The sequence below is a fragment of the Ranitomeya variabilis genome, chromosome 1 (assembly GCF_051348905.1).
Source record: "Ranitomeya variabilis isolate aRanVar5 chromosome 1, aRanVar5.hap1, whole genome shotgun sequence".
NCBI classification, from domain to species: Eukaryota; Metazoa; Chordata; class Amphibia; order Anura; family Dendrobatidae; genus Ranitomeya; species Ranitomeya variabilis.
The window spans coordinates 810,471,245-810,491,380 of NC_135232.1; the positions used below are offsets into that span (position 1 = coordinate 810,471,245).

Below are 20,136 nucleotides of genomic sequence, written 5' to 3' on the forward strand. Positions count from 1 at the left end.
GGCGCTGTAGCTGCTAAAATAAAGGGTTAAATGGCGGAAAAAATTGGCGTGGGCTCCCGCGCAATTTTCTCTGCCAGAGTGGTAAAGCCAGTGACTGAGGGCAGATGTTAATAGCCAGGAGAGGGTCTGAAGGGGTTAAATCATTTTATAGGCAGGAGCTGCGCTAAAGCACTCGCTCGTGTCTGTAATCCCCGGGTGATGAAAGGAAAGCTGAGTGATCTGTACTTACATTGAGTTGCGGTGAGGCGCCCTCTGGTGGATGAACTCATATGAACTCGAGCGTGGGAACTTTTCCAAGGCTCCAGTTCATGAGAACATCCACCAGAGGGCGCCTCACCGCAACTCAATGTAAGTACAGATCACTCAGCTTTCCTTTCATCACCCGGGGATTACAGACACGAGCGAGTGCTTTAGCGCAGCTCCTGCCTGTAAAATGATTTAACCCCTTCAGATGGATTTACTTCGTGGGACCTGACAGTTCATCAGAAGGTATGTATATTGTGGGTTTATTATTTTGCCAAGCGAGGGTCTTCAGGTGGATTGAGAGAGCAATAAAATACTAAAACAACCGGTGTGTTTATTTCATTAAAATAATTTTCAATAATGTGTGTGTGTTTTTTAACCCTTTCAGACAATTGGATTAATAATGGATAGGTGTCATAATTGACGCCTCTCCATTATTAATCTGGCTTAATGTCACCTTACAATAGCAAGGTGGCATTAACCCTTCATTACCCCATATCCCACCGCTACAGGGAGTGGGAAGAGAGTGGCCAAGTGCCAGAACAGGCGCATCTTCCAGATGTGCCTTTTCTGGGGTGGCTGGGGGCAGATGTTTGTAGCCACGGGGGGGGGCAATAACTATGGACCCTCTCCTGGCTATTAATATCTGCCCTCAGTCACTGGCTTTACCACTCTGGCGGAGAAAATTGCGCGGGAGCCCACGCCAATTTTTTCCGCCATTTAACCCTTTATTTTACCAGCTACAGCGCCCAAATTTTGCACATACACACTACTAACATTAGTAGTGTGGAATATGCAAAAAAAAAGGGGATATGAGATGGTTTACTGTATGTAAACAATGTCTCATATCCTGTCGGGTTTGTGAAAGAGAAATGAAAAGCCGGCAATTGAATTACCGGCTTTTCACATATCTCGCGCTGAATTAAACATAAATACAGAATATATATATATATATGTGTCTCAATTATATATATATATATATATATATATATATATATATATATATATATATATATATACTGTATATATGTTTTCCCGAACATTTGAGCACATAAATCCATTAGATGTCGGCAGGGCCGGACTGGGACTAAAATTCAGCCCTGGCATTTGAAGTTACACAGGCCCACTTGTCACATGGTGACTGTATAATATCTTTGTACACTTGTAGGCAGGGCCGGTTTTAGGCAAAGTGGGGCCCTAGGCAAAGTTTAAAATGGGTCCCCAAATGCTAACATATTGCACATCACACAGAAGCCTTTCTGTTGTATTTACGTGCGCTGAGTTCAGGCCGCTAAACGAGTTTGATCGACAATACTGAAGTTGTTCAACGCTTGTTTCCCGGCCTCTTTCCACCAGCTGAGGAATAATGATGAGACAGAACGATCACTAATAGATCACCATACAGTATCATGTTTTCAGCAGCACATCTACAGTTTACACTGGCAATGTGCTGCTGACAACAAGGCTTTTTGTTCCAGCAAAAACAATCCGAATATGCAGCATTTTACTTGTTTAGTAAAATACACCCCATAGTCCTCCATATATTATAATGTGCTCCATAGTCCTCCATATAGTATAATACACTCCCTATAGTCCTCCATATATTAAAATACACTGCTCAGTCCTCCACATAGTATAATACACTCCTCATAGTCCTCCATATAGCATAATACAATCCTCATAGTCCTCCATATAGCATAATACAATCCTCATAGTGCTCCATATAGTATAATGCACCGCCACAGTCATCCATGTAGTACAATTCACTTCCCATAGTATAATGCACCCCATAGTTGTTCATATAGTATAACGTATTCCCCATAGTCCTCGATACAGTATAATGCAGCCCACATATAGTATAATGCAGCCACCCCAGAGTATAATGCAGCCACCCCAGAGTATAATGCAGCCACCCCACAGAGTATAATGCAGCCACCCCAGAGTATGTAACCCCCATAGAATATAATACAGCCCACCTCCCCATAATATATAATGTAGCCCCCCATAGAATATAATGCAGCCCCCCATAGTATATAACGCAGCCTCCCCCATAGAATATAATATACCCCCACAATAGTATATAACACAGCCACATAGTACATAACATGGCCTCCCCCATAGAATATAATATACTCCCCATAGTATATAGCAAAGCCCGCATATTATATAGCACAAACCGCATAGTATACAGCACAGCCTGCATACTATAGCACAGCTCGCGTAGTAGATAACACAGCCCACACAGCAGTATTCAGCACAGACCACACAGTAGTATACAGCACAGACCACACAGTAGTATACAGCACAGCCCACGTAGAAGTATACAGCACAGTCCACACAGTAGTATACAGCACAGCCCACAGAGTAATATATACAGCACAGCCCACAAAGTAATATATACAGCACAGCCCACAAAGTAATATATACAGCACAGCCCACAGAGAACTATATACAGCACAGCCCACAGAGAACTATATACAGCACAGCCCACAGAGAACTATATAAAGCACAGCCCAGAGAGTACTATATACAGCACAGCCCAGAGAGTACTATATACAGCACAGCCCAGAGAGTACTATATACAGCACAGCCCACAGAGTACTATATACAGCACAGCCCACAGAGTACTATATACAGCACAGCCCACAGAGTACTATATACAGCACAGCCCACAGAGTACTATATACAGCACAGCCCACAGAGTACTATACACAGCACAGCCCACAGAGTACTATATACAGCACAGCCCAGAGTACTATATACAGCACAGCCCACAGAGTACTATATACAGCACAGCCCACAGAGTACTATATACAGCACAGCCCACAGAGAACTATATACAGCACACAGTAGTATACAGCACAGAGCACAGCCCACAGAGAACTATATACAGCACAGAGCACAGCCCACAGAGAACTATATACAGCCCACAGTAGCATACAGCACAGAGCACAGCCCACAGATAACTATATACAGCCCACAGTAGTATACAGCACAGAGCACAGCCCACAGAGAACTATATACAGCACAGAGCACAGCCCACAGAGAACTATATACAGCCCACAGTAGCATACAGCACAGAGCACAGCCCACAGATAACTATATACAGCCCACAGTAGTATACAGCACAGAGCACAGCCCACAGAGAACTATATACAGCACAGAGCACAGCCCACAGAGAACTATATACAGCCCACAGTAGCATACAGCACAGAGCACAGCCCACAGATAACTATATACAGCCCACAGTAGTATACAGCACAGAGCACAGCCCACAGAGAGCTATATACAGCCCACAGTAGTATACAGCACAGAGCACAGCCCACAGAGAACTATATACAGCCCACAGTAGTATATAGCACAGAGCACAGCCCACAGAGAGCTATATACAGCCCACAGCAGTATACAGCACAGAGCACAGCCCACATAGAACTATATATAGCACAGAGCACACAGTAGTATACAGCACAGAGCACAGCCCACAGAGAGCTATATACAGCCCACAGCAGTATACAGCAGAGCACAGCCCACAGAGAACTATATACAGACCACAGTAGTATACAGCACAGAGCACAGCCCACAGAGAGCTATATACAGCCCACAGTAGTATACAGCACAGAGCACAGCCCACAGAGAACTATATACAGCCCACAGCAGTATACAGCACAGAGCACAGCCCACAGAGAACTATATACAGCCCACAGCAGTATACAGCACAGAGCACAGCCCACAGAGAACTATATACAGCCCACAGCAGTATACAGCACAGAGCACAGCCCACAGAGAACTATATATAGCACAGAGCACACAGTAGTATACAGCACAGAGCACAGCCCACAGAGAGCTATATACAGCCCACAGCAGTATACAGCACAGAGCACAGCCCACAGAGAACTATATATAGCACAGAGCACACAGTAGTATACAGCACAGAGCACAGCCCACAGAGAGCTATATACAGCCCACAGCAGTATACAGCACAGAGCACAGCCCACAGAGAACTATATACAGCCCACAGTAGTATACAGCACAGAGCACAGCCCACAGAGAGCTATATACAGCCCACAGTAGTATACAGCACAGAGCACAGCCCACAGAGAACTATATACAGCCCACAGTAGTATACAGCACAGAGCACAGCCCACAGAGAGCTATATACAGCCCACAGCAGTATACAGCACAGAGCACAGCCCACAGAGAACTATATACAGCCCACAGCAGTATACAGCACAGAGCACAGCCCACAGAGAACTATATACAGCCCACAGTAGTATACAGCACAGAGCACAGCCCACAGAGAACTATATACAGCCCACAGCAGTATACAGCACAGAGCACAGCCCACAGAGAACTATATACAGCACAGAGCAGTATACAGCACAGAGCACAGCCCACAGAGAACTATATACAGCCCACAGAGAGCTATATACAGCCCACAGTAGTATACAGCACAGAGCACAGCCCACAGAGAGCTATATACAGCCCACAGTAGTATACAGCACAGAGCACAGCCCACAGAGAACTATATACAGCCCACAGCAGTATACAGCACAGAGCACAGCCCACAGAGAACTATATACAGCCCACAGCAGTATACAGCAGAGAGCACAGCCCAGAGAACTATATATAGCACAGAGCACACAGTAGTATACAGCACAGAGCACAGCCCACAGAGAGCTATATACAGCCCACAGCAGTATACAGCACAGAGCACAGCCCACAGAGAACTATATACAGCCCACAGTAGTATACAGCACAGAGCACAGCCCACAGAGAGCTATATACAGCCCACAGTAGTATACAGCACAGATCACAGCCCACAGAGAACTATATACAGCCCACAGCAGTATACAGCACAGAGCACAGCCCACAGAGAACTATATACAGCCCACAGCAGTATACAGCACAGAGCACAGCCCACAGAGAACTATATATAGCACAGAGCACACAGTAGTATACAGCACAGAGCACAGCCCACAGAGAGCTATATACAGCCCACAGCAGTATACAGCACAGAGCACAGCCCACAGAGAACTATATACAGCCCACAGTAGTATACAGCACAGAGCACAGCCCACAGAGAACTATATACAGCACAGAGCAGTATACAGCACAGAGCACAGCCCACAGAGAACTATATACAGCCCACAGCAGTATACAGCACAGCCCACAGAGAACTATATACAGCCCACAGTAGTATACAGCACAGAGCACAGCCCACAGAGAACTATATACAGCCCACAGTAGTATACAGCACAGAGCACAGCCCACAGAGAACTATATACAGCACAGAGCAGTATACAGCACAGAGCACAGCCCACAGAGAACTATATACAGCCCACAGCAGTATACAGCACAGAGCACAGCCCACAGAGAACTATATACAGCCCACAGCAGTATACAGCACAGAGCACAGCCCACAGAGAACTATATACAGCCCACAGCAGTATACAGCACAGAGCACAGCCCACAGAGAACTATATACAGCCCACAGTAGTATACAGCACAGAGCACAGCCCACAGAGAACTATATACAGCCCACAGCAGTATACAGCACAGAGCACAGCCCACAGAGAACTATATACAGCCCACAGTAGTATACAGCACAGAGCACAGCCCACAGAGAGCTATATACAGCCCACAGTAGTATACAGCACAGAGCACAGCCCACAGAGAGCTATATACAGCCCACAGTAGTATACAGCACAGAGCACAGCCCACAGAGAACTATATACAGCCCACAGCAGTATACAGCACAGAGCACAGCCCACAGAGAACTATATACAGCCCACATCTCTTCTCTTCCTCCCCTCACCTCCTCCGAGAATGGCCCCACAGTCCAGAAAAAAAAAAAACTCTCCTCACCTCTCCTCGTGCCCAGCGTTGCTTCCTGGTTCCTGCTCCTGTCTCAGCAGCTGCAGTCTGCCCGGGACACAGCAGGTGCGTGATATGACATCATCGCGCACCCGCAGTGTCAGAGGCAGAGCGGGGAATGATGGGAGAGGAGCGTCTGTAGACGCTCTCTCCTCCATCATTGCATTCAACTGTACCGGCGTCTATACGCCGGTATAGTTGAATGCGACGGCGGGGGCGGCGGATTGAGCGGCCCACCACTGGCACCGGCCCTTCTGGCATTTTCCAGAAGTGCCCTATGGCCAGTCCGGCCCTGGATGTCGGTTTTGCAAGCCTGCGAGAAAATATCGCAGTACGGATGCCATACGGATTACATACGGAGGATGCCATGCGCAAAATACGCTAACACACCCTGCCTACGGATCACTATTTTGGGAACATTTCTCCGTATTACGGCCGTAAAAAACGGACCGTATTATCTTACGCTGAGTGTGAGGCCGGCCTAAGGGTATGTGCACACGTTGCGGATTTCCTGCGGATCATAGAAATCCGCAGGGGTAAAAACGCAGAAAATCCGCACCTGCGTTTTCTGCTAAGAGATGCAGAATCCGCACCAGAAATTCCAAAGACTAATCCGCAACGTGTGCACATAGCCTTAGTCTAGGGTCACACGAACGTGTAAAAAATCCGTCCCATTCTCATCCAGAAAAGTGGGACAATTTTTTCTCACTTCTCGTCTGTGTGCAGTCCGTATACAATGCGTTTTTATACTCAGAAACTGTAAATTGTCCTGTAAACGATTGAGCTGCTATGTTACAGGATTGTAATGTGTCTGTAAAAATGCTATACTGTGTCATCCAATTTCTGTTCTCACACCCATGGACTTGAGACGGTGAGACTAATCTGCCATTATTTTCACATATAGAAACTTTTAGTGAAATAAATTGGTCATCAGCATTGCCCAATTGAATAACATTGGCCCGAGTGATGCAACATAAAAATCAGATAGCACTCGTCCGACTTAGGCTACTTTCACACTAGCGTCGTACGACGCACGTCGCAATACGACGTGGCGATGCAAACTGTGAGTAGAAAATACAACAGTGGCAGCGGATGCAGTTTTACAACGCATCCGCTGCCCCATTGTGATGTCCGGGGAGGCGGGGGCGGAGTTCCGGCCGTGCATGCGAGGTCGGACATGGCGGACACGACTCACCAAAAAGCGTTACATGTAACTTTTTTTGTGCCGACGGTCCGACACAACCGTGCGACGGTTGCGTCGTGTGCCAATCTGGTCGCAATGCGTCGCTAATGCAAGTCTATGGAGAAAAAAACGCATCCTGCAAGCAATTTTGCAAGATGCGCTTTTTCTACAAAATGACGCATTGCGACGTGCAGTGCACTTCCGTCTTTTGTCCTCCGTCGTTATGGGCAAAAAACGGATCCTGCAAATGTGCTTGCAGGATGCGTTTTTTGCCCATAGATTTGTATTAGCGATGGATCGTGACGGATGGGCACACGTCACATCCGTCATGCGACGAATCCGTCGTTTTTTGGCGGATGCGACGCACAAAAAAAGTTCAATGTAACTTTTTTTTGTGCGACGTGTCCGCCATTTTCGACTGCGCATGCACGGTCGAAACTCTGCCCCCTCCTCCCCGCTCATCACAATGGGCAGCGGATGTGTTGTAAAACTGCATCCGCTGCCCACGTTGTGCTAAATTTAGCACAACGTCCGTCGGTACATCAGGCCGACGGTTAGCGACGGCCCCGTACCGACAGAAGTGTGAAAGTAGCCTTATGCCCGCGTGTGCATGAGGTCACATTTACACCTTCAGTATTTGGTCAGTATTTTACCTATTTGGTCAGTATTTTACCTCAGTAGCTGTAAGCCTGAACCAGAAGTGGTGACGTGTTTCTATTATACTTTTCCTCTGATTGTTCCACTTCTGGTTTTGGCTTATAAATACTGAGGTAAAATACTGTCCAAATACTGAGGTAAAATACTGACCAAACACTTAATGTGTGCATGAGCCCTAAAAGTTGGCCATGGCCATCTCTCCACTTTTCTGCCAGTTTTTACGCCTAGAACCATATCGGGCTAGATTAGACCTAAGGGCTCATTTCCACATGCGAGTCACACGTCCGTATCTCGCATGTGGAAACCAAGCTGTGAAGCCGGCACTCCGGAGCGGAGCTGTGCGGCCGCATAGGAACACATGGAGCTGCACAGCTCCGCTCCACAGTGCCAGCGCCAGAGCTTGGTTTCCACATGCGAGATACGGATGTGTGACTCGCATGTGGAAATGAGCCCTAAATATTAGTATGTGGAACACCCTTTTATGCCTGCTAAGTGAGATAAGTGGTCCAAAAGTCACTTAACACCACCCTGGTGCCCACCCCAGTTCCTGGTTTGATGGCAATGGGCGCTTTCATCTGCATTAGTCCAGCAAGTTACTGGGCAGAGCTCCATTTCTCGTCAGACGGTGCAGGCTAAGAAGAGCTGCGCTCCTGTCTCCTCAGCATTGTCATCATGTACAGTACGTGTGCCCCTCTCCCCTCCCTGCTGCTGTCAGTTTCCTGGGCGGCCATGGGGAGGAGCTGCCACTAGCAGCAGCAGGAGGAGGAGGTTTTTGGCCTCTGAATGGATGAACTTAGGATTCTCCTCTTCCGTTTCCAGCACTTCAACAGCCAGAGAAACCAACAACTACTAGTAGTGAGCAACCCAGGGCACAGGACTGCGGGCAGAGGGAGGGCACAGGACTGCGGGCAGAGGGAGGGCGCAGGCACACCTATACCCAGTGTGTGTGACAGATGGGCATACAGGCTGCAGGGGAGGTGATGGGGCACTGCCTTGTTTGCAGGGCATGCAGGCTGCAGTTCCCTAGCTCTGGGTCACAGATGTGAGTGGCTGGCACTGGTGCTTGGCATGCTGCTGGTGCAGTGTGGCACCCTCTCCTGCCTAGTTGCATTATCTTGCATTTCTATTGTGTATGTAGGCAGTGCCCTCTTTGGCTGCTACTGTAAGACACTGTGATTCCCTTTTTTATATTAGTGTGATTGCTGCTGCTGTGTGTTACGCAGCCTTTGTGTGTATGTGACAGCCTTGTGCCTGGGCATATTTGCTGAGTGTGCCAGGGAGCTTTTTTTTATTTACTCTGCCAGCTTTGGTGCCAATATTGCTGGTGTGTTATCTGTTGGTGCTGCATAAGGATAAGGCACCATGAAGAAGTTTTCTCGGATGCCAAAATCAGAGAGTGGTGGTGGAGGCGGTGGACCGAGCCTGGGTACTGGATCTTCTGGAGGGGTGACTGTGGGCAGAGGGTTCACTGTTGGCCGTCACCAAGTCACCGTGGAAGAGCTGGTGGCAGAAGGTAACTTTATGGTTATTTTATCTATGTGTCATATATACTGCTATAGCAGGATGGAAAAATAAAAATAAATAAATATATAAATGTATACATATACACATAGATATATATACATAGTTCCTTTCAAGTTTCAGTGCAGTAAGTGACCCTGTCGCACTGTGTGATTGTGCAATGGCAGGGAGTGTTCTTCCATTGTACTGTAATATTGCTACAGACGTACCGACACATAAAGCAGAAACTGCTATAACACAGATTCCTCTCCCCTCCATCCCTCAGTAAGGCACTCAACATCACCGTAGGTAGCTTAAAAATGACCATGTAGATATAAAGAGGTTCTATATGTTCTGCATGACACTGTAGTAACTGTGCCTGTAACATGCGGGGCCTGAGTTCTCAATCTGGGGTCTTGGCTGTAGATCAGGAGGTGGGTTCTTCTATATATTGAATTTGGAACTTTTATTGATGACTTATCAGTGTAGACTGCATGCTTAGATCCCCATTTTTTTTCCTATGTCTACTGAGAAAATCATGTTGCAGTAGATCACTGGTTGGACCCCAAAATATATATAAAAAATGATTGAGAACCTGTTGTCTAATTTAATGCTGCCCGAACTATGGGTAGCATGAATCCGAAGCATTGGTTATTGATTCCTTTGACTGACAGGTCTTTCCCTATACGCACAAATAGGGAGAGACCTATTAGTCATAGGAAGCAGGGCAGGAGAAGCTGCTAGGGTACTGCATATTGTTCCCTACCAATTTTTCAAATATCTTTTCTCTGAAAAGCCACATCATTTTAGAGTATAACATATAGAGATGCAAGATCGCATACGGGATAGTTTCCTGAGCATAGATTTTAGGGAACTGGTCAGCTGATTCATGCTGGTTCAGACTGCATACATCAGCTGACAGGTGTGCTTTATAGGGGAATTCTCATTTTGGAAATTATTTCCTATTCCATGAATACGGGATAACGTCCTGATTGCTGGGGGTCCGACCACTGGGACCTCCACTGATCCTGAGAATCGGGAAGCCCTGTGTAAATGGCATGGTGTTCGAACATTCACACTTCCGCTCCATACATTCTAATGGGAGAGCCAAAGACGAGCTAAGCGTAACAAAAGTCCAGATGATTGACCATGAGCATCACTCCATTCACATGGCTCCTCAGAGTCCCCGTTCTTGTGAGAGGTGGAGTCCCAATAGATAGAAGATAACTTCTTGATTGCTGAAGATCTATCATTTAGGAAATTTGAAAACTTGAGAATACCCCTTTTAGGAAATAGTTTTTATGTTTTATCAATCAGAGCATCTAGAATTTACTTACATGACAAAATATAATTATTTATTGGTATAGTTTTGAAATATTTCTTGTCATTACTTTGAGGGCCATCAGTAGTCTCTTGGGTCATGGTCACAAGCCATGGGTTTGCTGTCGGCAAATCTGCCAGAGATTTCGTTTTTGAGAACTTTAATCTTTGCCGCTGATTTTCCAGTCAATACACAGGGATTAGCTGTATTATATTTGAAAATTCTAGCAAAAGTCAAAGCATCAATTGCTGCATCAGATTTCATTGGGGAAATGGTACAGTTACATCCGCACCATAAATGGACCTTCTGTGGATTTATTATTATACATTTGCGTGCTGCACTTTTGTAAAATGGACGGCTTACAGACCGCACACCAACTAAGGCAAGTCAGTAGTGTAATACACATGAACATAAAAAATCGCAGCATTCGCTAGTCTGATTCGTCTTTCAGATTTGACTCCTACTTTCAGCTCAATGGGTGCATTAAAAAAAACAACAATTATATAAACCATCCATTTTTTTACAGATCCACTCCATTTATTAACATAGAAAACTGTATGTGGACTATTATTATATTTTACATTGCTGATGTATAATACGTCAAGCAGATGTAAAAAAAAATCACAAACTGAAGGTAACACAGATGAAAACGTCTTTTTTTTCTGGATGAAAAATGGAAAATATTTACATGCAATCTTCTGAATCCGGCTTTAGTGAGATCTTTTTCTACTACAGAAATACTCAGCGAATTTCCCATCTGTAAAATCGATATAGGAAATCGAATGCATGTATGCCCTGTGTGCACATACTCATAAGGCTCGTTCAGACAAGCGTATATTTGGCCAGTGTGCAGTAATAACCAGTGTGCACAAGTGATTTTTTTTCATATCCGTCTACACGAAAAAAATAGCTTTTTCTCATGCGAACTAATGTGAAAAAAAAAATGGTTGCATGTACTTTTTAAGAACCAGGTTATGGCATGTCAGTAGCAGACTGCTTATGCATCCATCTGCTATACTGATGAGCACACGGAGCCAGTCATGTCCACAATTTACAGACATAACAGTCTCTTAGATCAGCTTTAGGCCGGAGTCACACTAGTGTAGAATACAGGTGAGTGCTATGAGAGAAAACATCGCATAGCACTCTGCCCAATGTTAATCTATGGGACAGCTCACATCACTGTTTATTTTCTCAGGCGTATTCGACGTGCGTTTAAAATCGCAGCATGCTGGGATTGTCACCGAGATTCAGCCGAGACTCACCAATGCAAGTCTATGGGTGCGAGAAAAAAAATCGCATGACCATGCAAGTGCTGTCCGATTTTTACACATTGGTGTCCTGTGAAAATCCGGCAATTCATATGCCGCATACAGTAAGATCACAGAGTGACAGGTTGGAATAGAATAGATATATACACATAAAATACATAGATATGTATAGTCTGTATAAAATGGACTGACTCCGACAATATATAATCATTGGGTCCAGTAGTTCAATGCAGGATGTGCTGTAAATTTTTTTGGAAGAATGTCCTGTAAGGCCATGTGCACACGTTCAGTATTTTTCACGTTTTTTTCGCGTTTTTGCGCTATAAAAACGTGATAAAAACGCGAAAAAAACGCTAACATATGCCTCCTATTATTTACAGTGTATTCCGCATTTTTTGTGCAAATGTTGCATTTTTTTCAGCGAAAAAATCGCATCGCGGAAAAAAAAGCAACATGTTCATTAAAAATGCGGAATTGCGGGGATTCCGCACAGCTAGGAGTGCATTGATCTGCTTACTTCCCGCACGGGGCTGTGCACACCATGCGGGAAGTAAGCAGATTATATGCGGTTGGTACCCAGGGTGGAGGAGAGGAGACTCTCCTCCACGGACTGGGCACCATATAATTGGTAAAAAAAAAAGAATTAAAATAAAAAATAGTCATATACTCACCTTCGATGGCCCCCGGAGTGTTCCCGCCTCTCACCGCTGCATGCTGCCACTTCGGTTCCTAAAGATGGTGTGGTTCAGGACGTCGCTGTCTTGTGATTGGTCGCGAGACCGGTCATGTGACCGCTCACGTGACCGCGACATCATCGAAGGTCCTGAACCACACCATCTATAGGAACGGACGCCGCTGAGGAGATCGGCTGTCTGCAGGGGGTGAGTATAACCATTTTTTTTATTTTTTTTTTTATTATTTTTAAACATTCTATCTTTTACTATAGATGCTGCATAAGCAGCATCTATAGTAAAAAGTTGGTCACACTTGTCAAACACTATGTTTGACAAGTGTGACCAACCTGTCAGTCAGTTTTCCAAGCGATGCTCCAGATCGCTTGGAAAACTTTAGCATTCTGCAAGCTAATTACGCTTGCAGAATGCTAAAAAAAACCGGGAAAAAAACGCAAAAAAAAAAATGCGGATTTCTTGCAGAAAATTTCCGGTTTTCTTCAGGAAATTTCTGCAAGAAATCCTGACGTGTGCACATACCCTTAATGTCTGTTCTGTTCCAGATCTATGGATCTCGGCTTTTAGTTGAGATGAATCTGTGCTGCACTTTATGTACATGCTCAGTAGTGACCAGTGCTGGGGGGTTGGGAGTCAAGGAATTTGAGGAGTCAGTCAGGGGTTTTTTCTTACCCACTCCACAGCACTGCATACAGCAGATGATCATCAGTCACATGCATCTATAGAGCAAATTTTGTAGCTTCACAGCACTGATCTCTCAGGTGCAGGCAACAAGCGGCTCAATTAATCTCAGCCCCTGTGAACAGCCCATCCTCCAGTACAGGTCCTTCTCAAAAAATTAGCATATAGTGTTAAATTTCATTATTTACCATAATGTAATGATTACAATTAAACTTTCATATATTATAGATTCATTATCCACCAACTGAAATTTGTCAGGTCTTTTATTGTTTTAATACTGATGATTTTGGCATACAACTCCTGATAACCCAAAAAACCTGTCTCAATAAATTAGCATATTTCACCCGACCAATCAAATAAAAGTGTTTTTTAATACCAAACAAAAAAACCATCAAATAATAATGTTCAGTTATGCACTCAATACTTGGTCGGGAATCCTTGGCAGAAATGACTGCTTCAATGCGGCGTGGCATGGAGGCAATCAGCCTGTGACACTGCTGAGATGTTATGGAGGCCCAGGATGCTTCAATAGCGGCCTTAAGCTCATCCAGAGTGTTGGGTCTTGCGTCTCTCAACTTTCTCTTCACAATATCCCACAGATTCTCTATGGGGTTCAGGTCAGGAGAGTTGGCAGGCCAATTGAGCACAGTAATACCATGGTCAGTAAACCATTTACCAGTGGTTTTGGCACTGTGAGCAGGTGCCAGGTCGTGCTGAAAAATGAAATCTTCATCTCCATAAAGCATTTCAGCCGATGGAAGCATGAAGTGCTCCAAAATCTCCTGATAGCTAGCTGCATTGACCCTGCCCTTGATGAAACACAGTGGACCAACACCAGCAGCTGACATGGCACCCCACACCATTACTGACTGTGGGTACTTGACACTGGACTTCAGGCATTTTGGCATTTCCTTCTCCCCAGTCTTCCTCCAGACTCTGGCACCTTGATTTCCGAATGACATGCAAAATTTGCTTTCATCAGAAAAAAGTACTTGGGACCACTTAGCAACAGTCCAGTGCTGCTTCTCTGTAGCCCAGGTCAGGCGCTTCTGCCGCTGTTTATGGTTCAAAAGTGGCTTTACCTGGGGAATGCGGCACCTGTAGTCCATTTCCTGCACACGCCAGACTCAGTCCACTGCTTCCTCAGGTTCCCCAAGGTCTGGAATCGGTCCTTCTCCACAATCTTCCTCAGGGTCCGGTCACCTCTTCTCGTTGTACAGCGTTTTCTGCCACATTGTTTCCTTCCAACAGACTTACCATTGAGGTGCCTTGATACAGCACTCTGGGAACAGCCTATTTGTTGAGAAATTTCTTTCTGGGTCTTACCCTCTTGCTTGAGGGTGTCAATGATGGCCTTCTTGACATCTGTCAGGTCGCTAGTCTTACCCATGATGGGGGTTTTGAGTAATGAACCAGGCAGGGAGTTTTTAAAAGCCTCGGGTATCTTTTGCATGTGTTTAGAGTTAATTAGTTGATTCAGAAGATTAGGGTAATAGGTCATTTAGAGAACCTTTTCTTGATATGCTAATTTATTGAGACAGGTTTTTTGGGTTATCAGGAGTTGTATGCCAAAATCATCAGTATTAAAACAATAAAAGACCTGACAAATTTCAGTTGGTGGATAATGAATCTATAATATATGAAAGTTTAATTGTAATCATTACATTATGGTAAATAATGAAATTTAACACTATATGCTAATTTTTTGAGAAGGACCTGTATATCCTTTCAGCCTCTATATATTACATTCCATCCTGCAACATTGCTCCTCTCAGCCCCCTAACAGGATAACTTTCTTCTCAGTTCCCTGTATACAGCCCATCCTACCCTATATCACTCCTCCACCGCTGCTTTCTGTTATGAACTCCCACATATTAATGAAGGGGGCTCCAATCCTTTCTGTGGCATCATCCCCTCATAGTAGAAGCTCCATTCTACAGTGGACACATCCAGTGCTAAGGTATGCTGGCTAAGGCTATGTGTCCACGTTCAGGATTGCATCAGGATTTGGTAAGGATTTTACGTCAGTATTTGTAAGCCAAAACCAGGAGTGGGTGATAAATGCAGAAGTGGTGCATGTGTTTCTGTTATACTTTTCCTCTAATTGTTCCACTCCTAGTTTTGGCTTACAAATACTGATGGAAAATCCTGACCAAATCCTGATGCAATCCTGAACGTGGACACATACCCTAAAAGCTAGCCGAGAGAGACTTGATCTGCCATGAACTGCAACTACTAAAGGACGGTTTCAATGGTAACTGAAGGGTAAATGGAGCCTTGAGGGTCACCCTTAGCACAAATGAATAAATATATGTTTACATTAGGGTATGTCTCCACGTTCAGGATGGCCGGCGGTATCGCCGCAGCGGCGAAGCCGCTCGGCGCTAAGCCCCGCCCCCTTTCTGGGACGCGATCATGCCGGATGTGTTAACTCTTCACATCCGGGATGATCGCTCTCTCCCATAGCGCCCTGTGATATGCCTTGCGGGGACGCTGCGTCCCCGCAAGGTGTACGGACATGCTGCGATCTGAAAAGATGCGCAGCATGTCCGGAGTCGCAGGGCCGCCGCGTGCGGGTTTCCATGCATAGTGGAGACGGGATTTCATAAAATCCCCTCCACTATGCTGGAACATCTGGACGCTGCTGGTTTGACGCTGCAGCTCTGCGCAGCGTCAAACAAGCAGCGTTTCCTGACCGTGGAAACATACCCTTATTGTGATACCAAATTGGGATTTTTGTGAATACCCCTTCAAACATCTTACATTCTTTTTGAATACATGCAAGAGCAATGTTCCCTGCGAATAGAACCTCACTAAACTTTGTCGACTTTCACACTTTGCAAAATATTTAGTTTTTAATACCTGAGAATCTACATGTTAAAGGCATCATTTACACCATGTTTTCAGATTCATGTCATTTTGCAAGTCGGGGAGCGTTTTATAGATTTTTGTTCTCTAGGTATAAATCTTATTGTCCAAATATAAAAGTAACAGCATTACATCATGGTGGAATTAGGAGTTATGATTAAATGTGGGAAATCTGCCAGTTTGTCTCTAATTTCATCCATTTCAAGGAAATAGCACTGAAGTTTCCAAACAATGTAATTGTTTTATTATGATATAAATTAGAGATTTCACAAGTTGAAAGGGAAATTCCGGTGATTTTTCAACTATTTCTAAGATGGTTCTTTAGATGAATATGGCTTTAAACTACAAAAGTTTGTATGTAGCTCCTAATCTGGTTAATGCAGCATCCTAGTAATTAGTCCAGGTGACCATGAAATGGGCTTATTTTGGATTGAAACTGAAATCCGCAAAACTATGAAGAAACATATGGAAACAAGGAGTAAAGAATAGACTAAGCAAACCAAAATGTGTTAAACTTTAAATCTTTAGAGCACCTCCTTTTTACTCTGACAGCTTTTCAAACTCTTGGCATTTTCAGAGTCAGCTTCATTAGGTAGTTTCTTAGATTGGCTGCCAATGACCAGGTATGCCTCGTCAAAAGTTTATTTGTGAAATTGTAAAGAGGTGGTCGGTCCCCTCAGTAGTGCCCTCTCCTCCTCTCTTGTGACCCCCCCGAGCACTTTATGTACATGTATTACGTTGAGCTGTATTTGTATTGTACTGTGTAATGTATGTGCTGTAATTGTTATACCTTGTATTGTGTAAGTTCCCCTTTAATGACTATGTAAAGAGTCAGGGACAGAAATAGTTAAAATTGGGGCTGGTCCAGCAGCAGTAGAGAGGCTTGACTTGCAGCCATGAGGAGAGAGGAAGCTGTAACTTCCTCAGAACTGGCGGAATCGCTGACCAGTGCAGACGTACAGACAGATGGGGCACTGCCAGACCCCCCAGATGGGAGAGGTCTGTTGCTCCGGGCTAAAGATCACCAAGGAAGTGCTGTGTCAGATGACATGGCTTCCATAGTTGCCCATCCTCATCTGAATTGAGATAAAGTTTCAATTCAGAAAGAAGGCAAAGCAGCCAAAAAGCACTTGGCACCTCTGGGAGCTCTTTGAAGACTATCGGAAAGCCATTCTAGATAACTACCTGATGAAGCTGGTTGAGCTAATGCAAACCGTGTGTAAAGCTGTCATCAGAGTAAATAGATTGTACTTTGAGGAATCTTAAAGTTGAACACACATTCAGGTTTGTTTCATGTGTGTTTTACTCTGTTTTCATGTGTTCCAAAAATGGTTTTGCTGTCTGCATCTGCAATATGCTCATTTCAATTAGTACAAGAAAAACCATTGCATGAACAGGTGTGTCTGAACTGGCCAGTACTGTATCTTGGCTTGTTCGTACTTATGCCATGAAACACAGATTTGTGAAACTGGCCCTAGTCTTGGTCTCCAAGCAGTTGTGTGGATGGTGTGACCATGTTCTAGGATCTGCCACCATCCTTGCTCTATTGTTTTCATGTCTAATAACCATAGTTGCATTGATGGGATGAGATTTTTGTAAAAGAATGCTACACCTTTTTTCTGTCTATTTAATTGTTGCTACTTTTTAAATGGAAGGAAACACAGCATGGAAACTGGTAATAAATGTAGGCACATGAAAGGAATGTATGGAATCACTTTTCCGTTCCCATCTGTTACCTTTACTTTCTTACACGTGGCAATAACCCTGATCAGTGCTTTTAATATTAATATATTGTACAGATGTGGTGCACTGAAGCTTACTACTAAAGTAATATTCTCTAATTTCCAATGTGTAAAGCTATAATAATAAAAAATATACCGTAGGTAGATTTCCTTTCTGATTGACAAAGCTAGGTCCTGAGCAGTGGATATTGACAGTGGTTATATTTTTATGGGACACCCTGTTAAGCTTTGCATATAGTGTCTGCTAAACTACTTTGTCATAGCTGGTATTGAGTATAATTTTAGTGGGTGGTTAATGGTAACTTTTCATTCTTGTGCACAAAGTTGGAATATGTTCATAGGGAACTCCAGGATTATATGTTAATGATGAGTTATTTTCTTTTCATCCAGAAGCCGACATAGGCAAAGAAAAGGCTGCATTATTTATAGTATGTGAGATTAGGTTTTTTTCTTTTGTACTCATGAAAATTCCACAACTATTTTACTACCTGTTGAATGTCGTTCAGTTAGCATACTTGATGAGGACACAGGTGGCGCTACCATCAGAGGCACCCTACTCAGCTAGTATGTTTACATCTCAACTTGATGACTTCCTGCTGGCTAATAACACGCTGCATATCTATTGCACTATGCATCTGTCCTCGCTAGATCCTTTAATTTGCCTTGAAGGAGTTTGTGAACAAGACTTGAAGTATTATTCAATGTTGTATGTGTAATAATCTAGCCACAACATTTAATAGTTTTATAAGATAAATTTATTAAAAGTGAAACTCATTTAACCCTTAAGGGTTCATATTGTAGATTAGTAATATAACCCCTTCACCCTGAAGCCTTTTTTCGCCATCCTGACCAGTGTGGTAATAACTCTAGAACGCTTCAACAGATCCACCTATTCTGAGACTGTTTTCTTGTGACATATTGTACTTCATGATAGTGGTAAAATTTGTTAGATAAGATTAGCATTTATTTGTGAAAATATCGGAAATTTGTCAAAAACTTAGCAATTTTCAAACTTTTAATTTGTATGCCCTTAAAACAGAGTATGTCACACAAAATTGTTAATAAATAACATTTCTCACATGTCTACTTTACATCAACACAATTTCCGAAGAAAAAAAAATTGTTAGGAAGTTATAAGGGTTTAATATAACGTTGAGTGGTGAAAATAAAGAAAAATCACGTTTTCCCCACAAAAATGTTTTTTAGCCCCAATTTTTTTTTTTTTCACAAGGTTAATAGGGTAAAATGGACCCCAACATTTGTTGTGCATTTCTCCTGAGTACGAAGATACCCCATATGTGAGGGTAAACTACTGTTTGGATGCACAGCAGGGCTCAAGGGATGGAGTGACGTTTTGGAACGCAGATTTTGATGTAATGTTGTGCGGGTGTCAAGTTGCGTTTGGAGAGCCCCTGATGTGCCTAAACAAAGGAAACTCCCCACAAGTGACCCCATTTTGGAAAGTAGACCCCTCAAAGAATGTATCTAGATACGTGTTCAGCACCTTGAACCCCCAGGTGCTTCACAGAAGTTTATATATCGTTGAGCCATGAAAATTACATTTTTAACACCGAAATGTTGTTTTAGCCCCAGATTTTACATTTTCACATTGGGAAATGGGTAAAAATGGCACGAAAATGTGTCCCACAATTTCTGTTGAATATGGAAATTTTCCATATGTGGCTGTACAGTACTGCTTAGCCATACGGTAAAACTCAAGAGGGATAGAGCACTATTTTCCTCCTGGAGCACAAATTTTGCTAGAATCCTTTGAAGACTCCATATACAGAGCCCCTAAGTGCTAGAAGAGCAGAATCGCCCCTCAAGTTACCCCATTTTGAAAAGTATACCTCTTTGGGAATTTATTTACAGGTATAGTGAAGATTTTGACTCCATGGGTGTTTGCAGTTTTCATTCCACAACATCCACTGCTGCTTGTTTCTGGAAAGTGACCAGTACATTGTAATACAGGAAAGATATATATCTTGGTACCGTGTTAGCCAGTAGATAGAAAATATTTAGAATTGAGAGTCCTCAGTGGTTGATACCTTTTAATGGCTAACTGAAAAGATGGTAACAAATCCTCAGTGGTTGCAATTTGTTACCA

The 20,136-nt window shown here is 43.8% G+C and overlaps 1 protein-coding gene across 2 annotated transcripts in view; it reads left to right on the forward strand.

The window, feature by feature from the left end:
- The first annotated feature begins 8,655 nt into the window (after nt 1-8,655).
- BMP2K (BMP2 inducible kinase) overlaps nt 8,656-20,136 on the forward strand; it is a 335,672-nt gene continuing 324,191 nt past the window's right edge. For both annotated transcript variants that reach the window (XM_077274475.1, XM_077274485.1), the window contains exon 1: nt 8,656-9,470. In XM_077274475.1, coding sequence (XP_077130590.1) covers nt 9,320-9,470 — 151 coding nt within the window. In that variant the 5' untranslated portion in view covers nt 8,656-9,319. The remainder of the gene's footprint in view (nt 9,471-20,136) is intronic.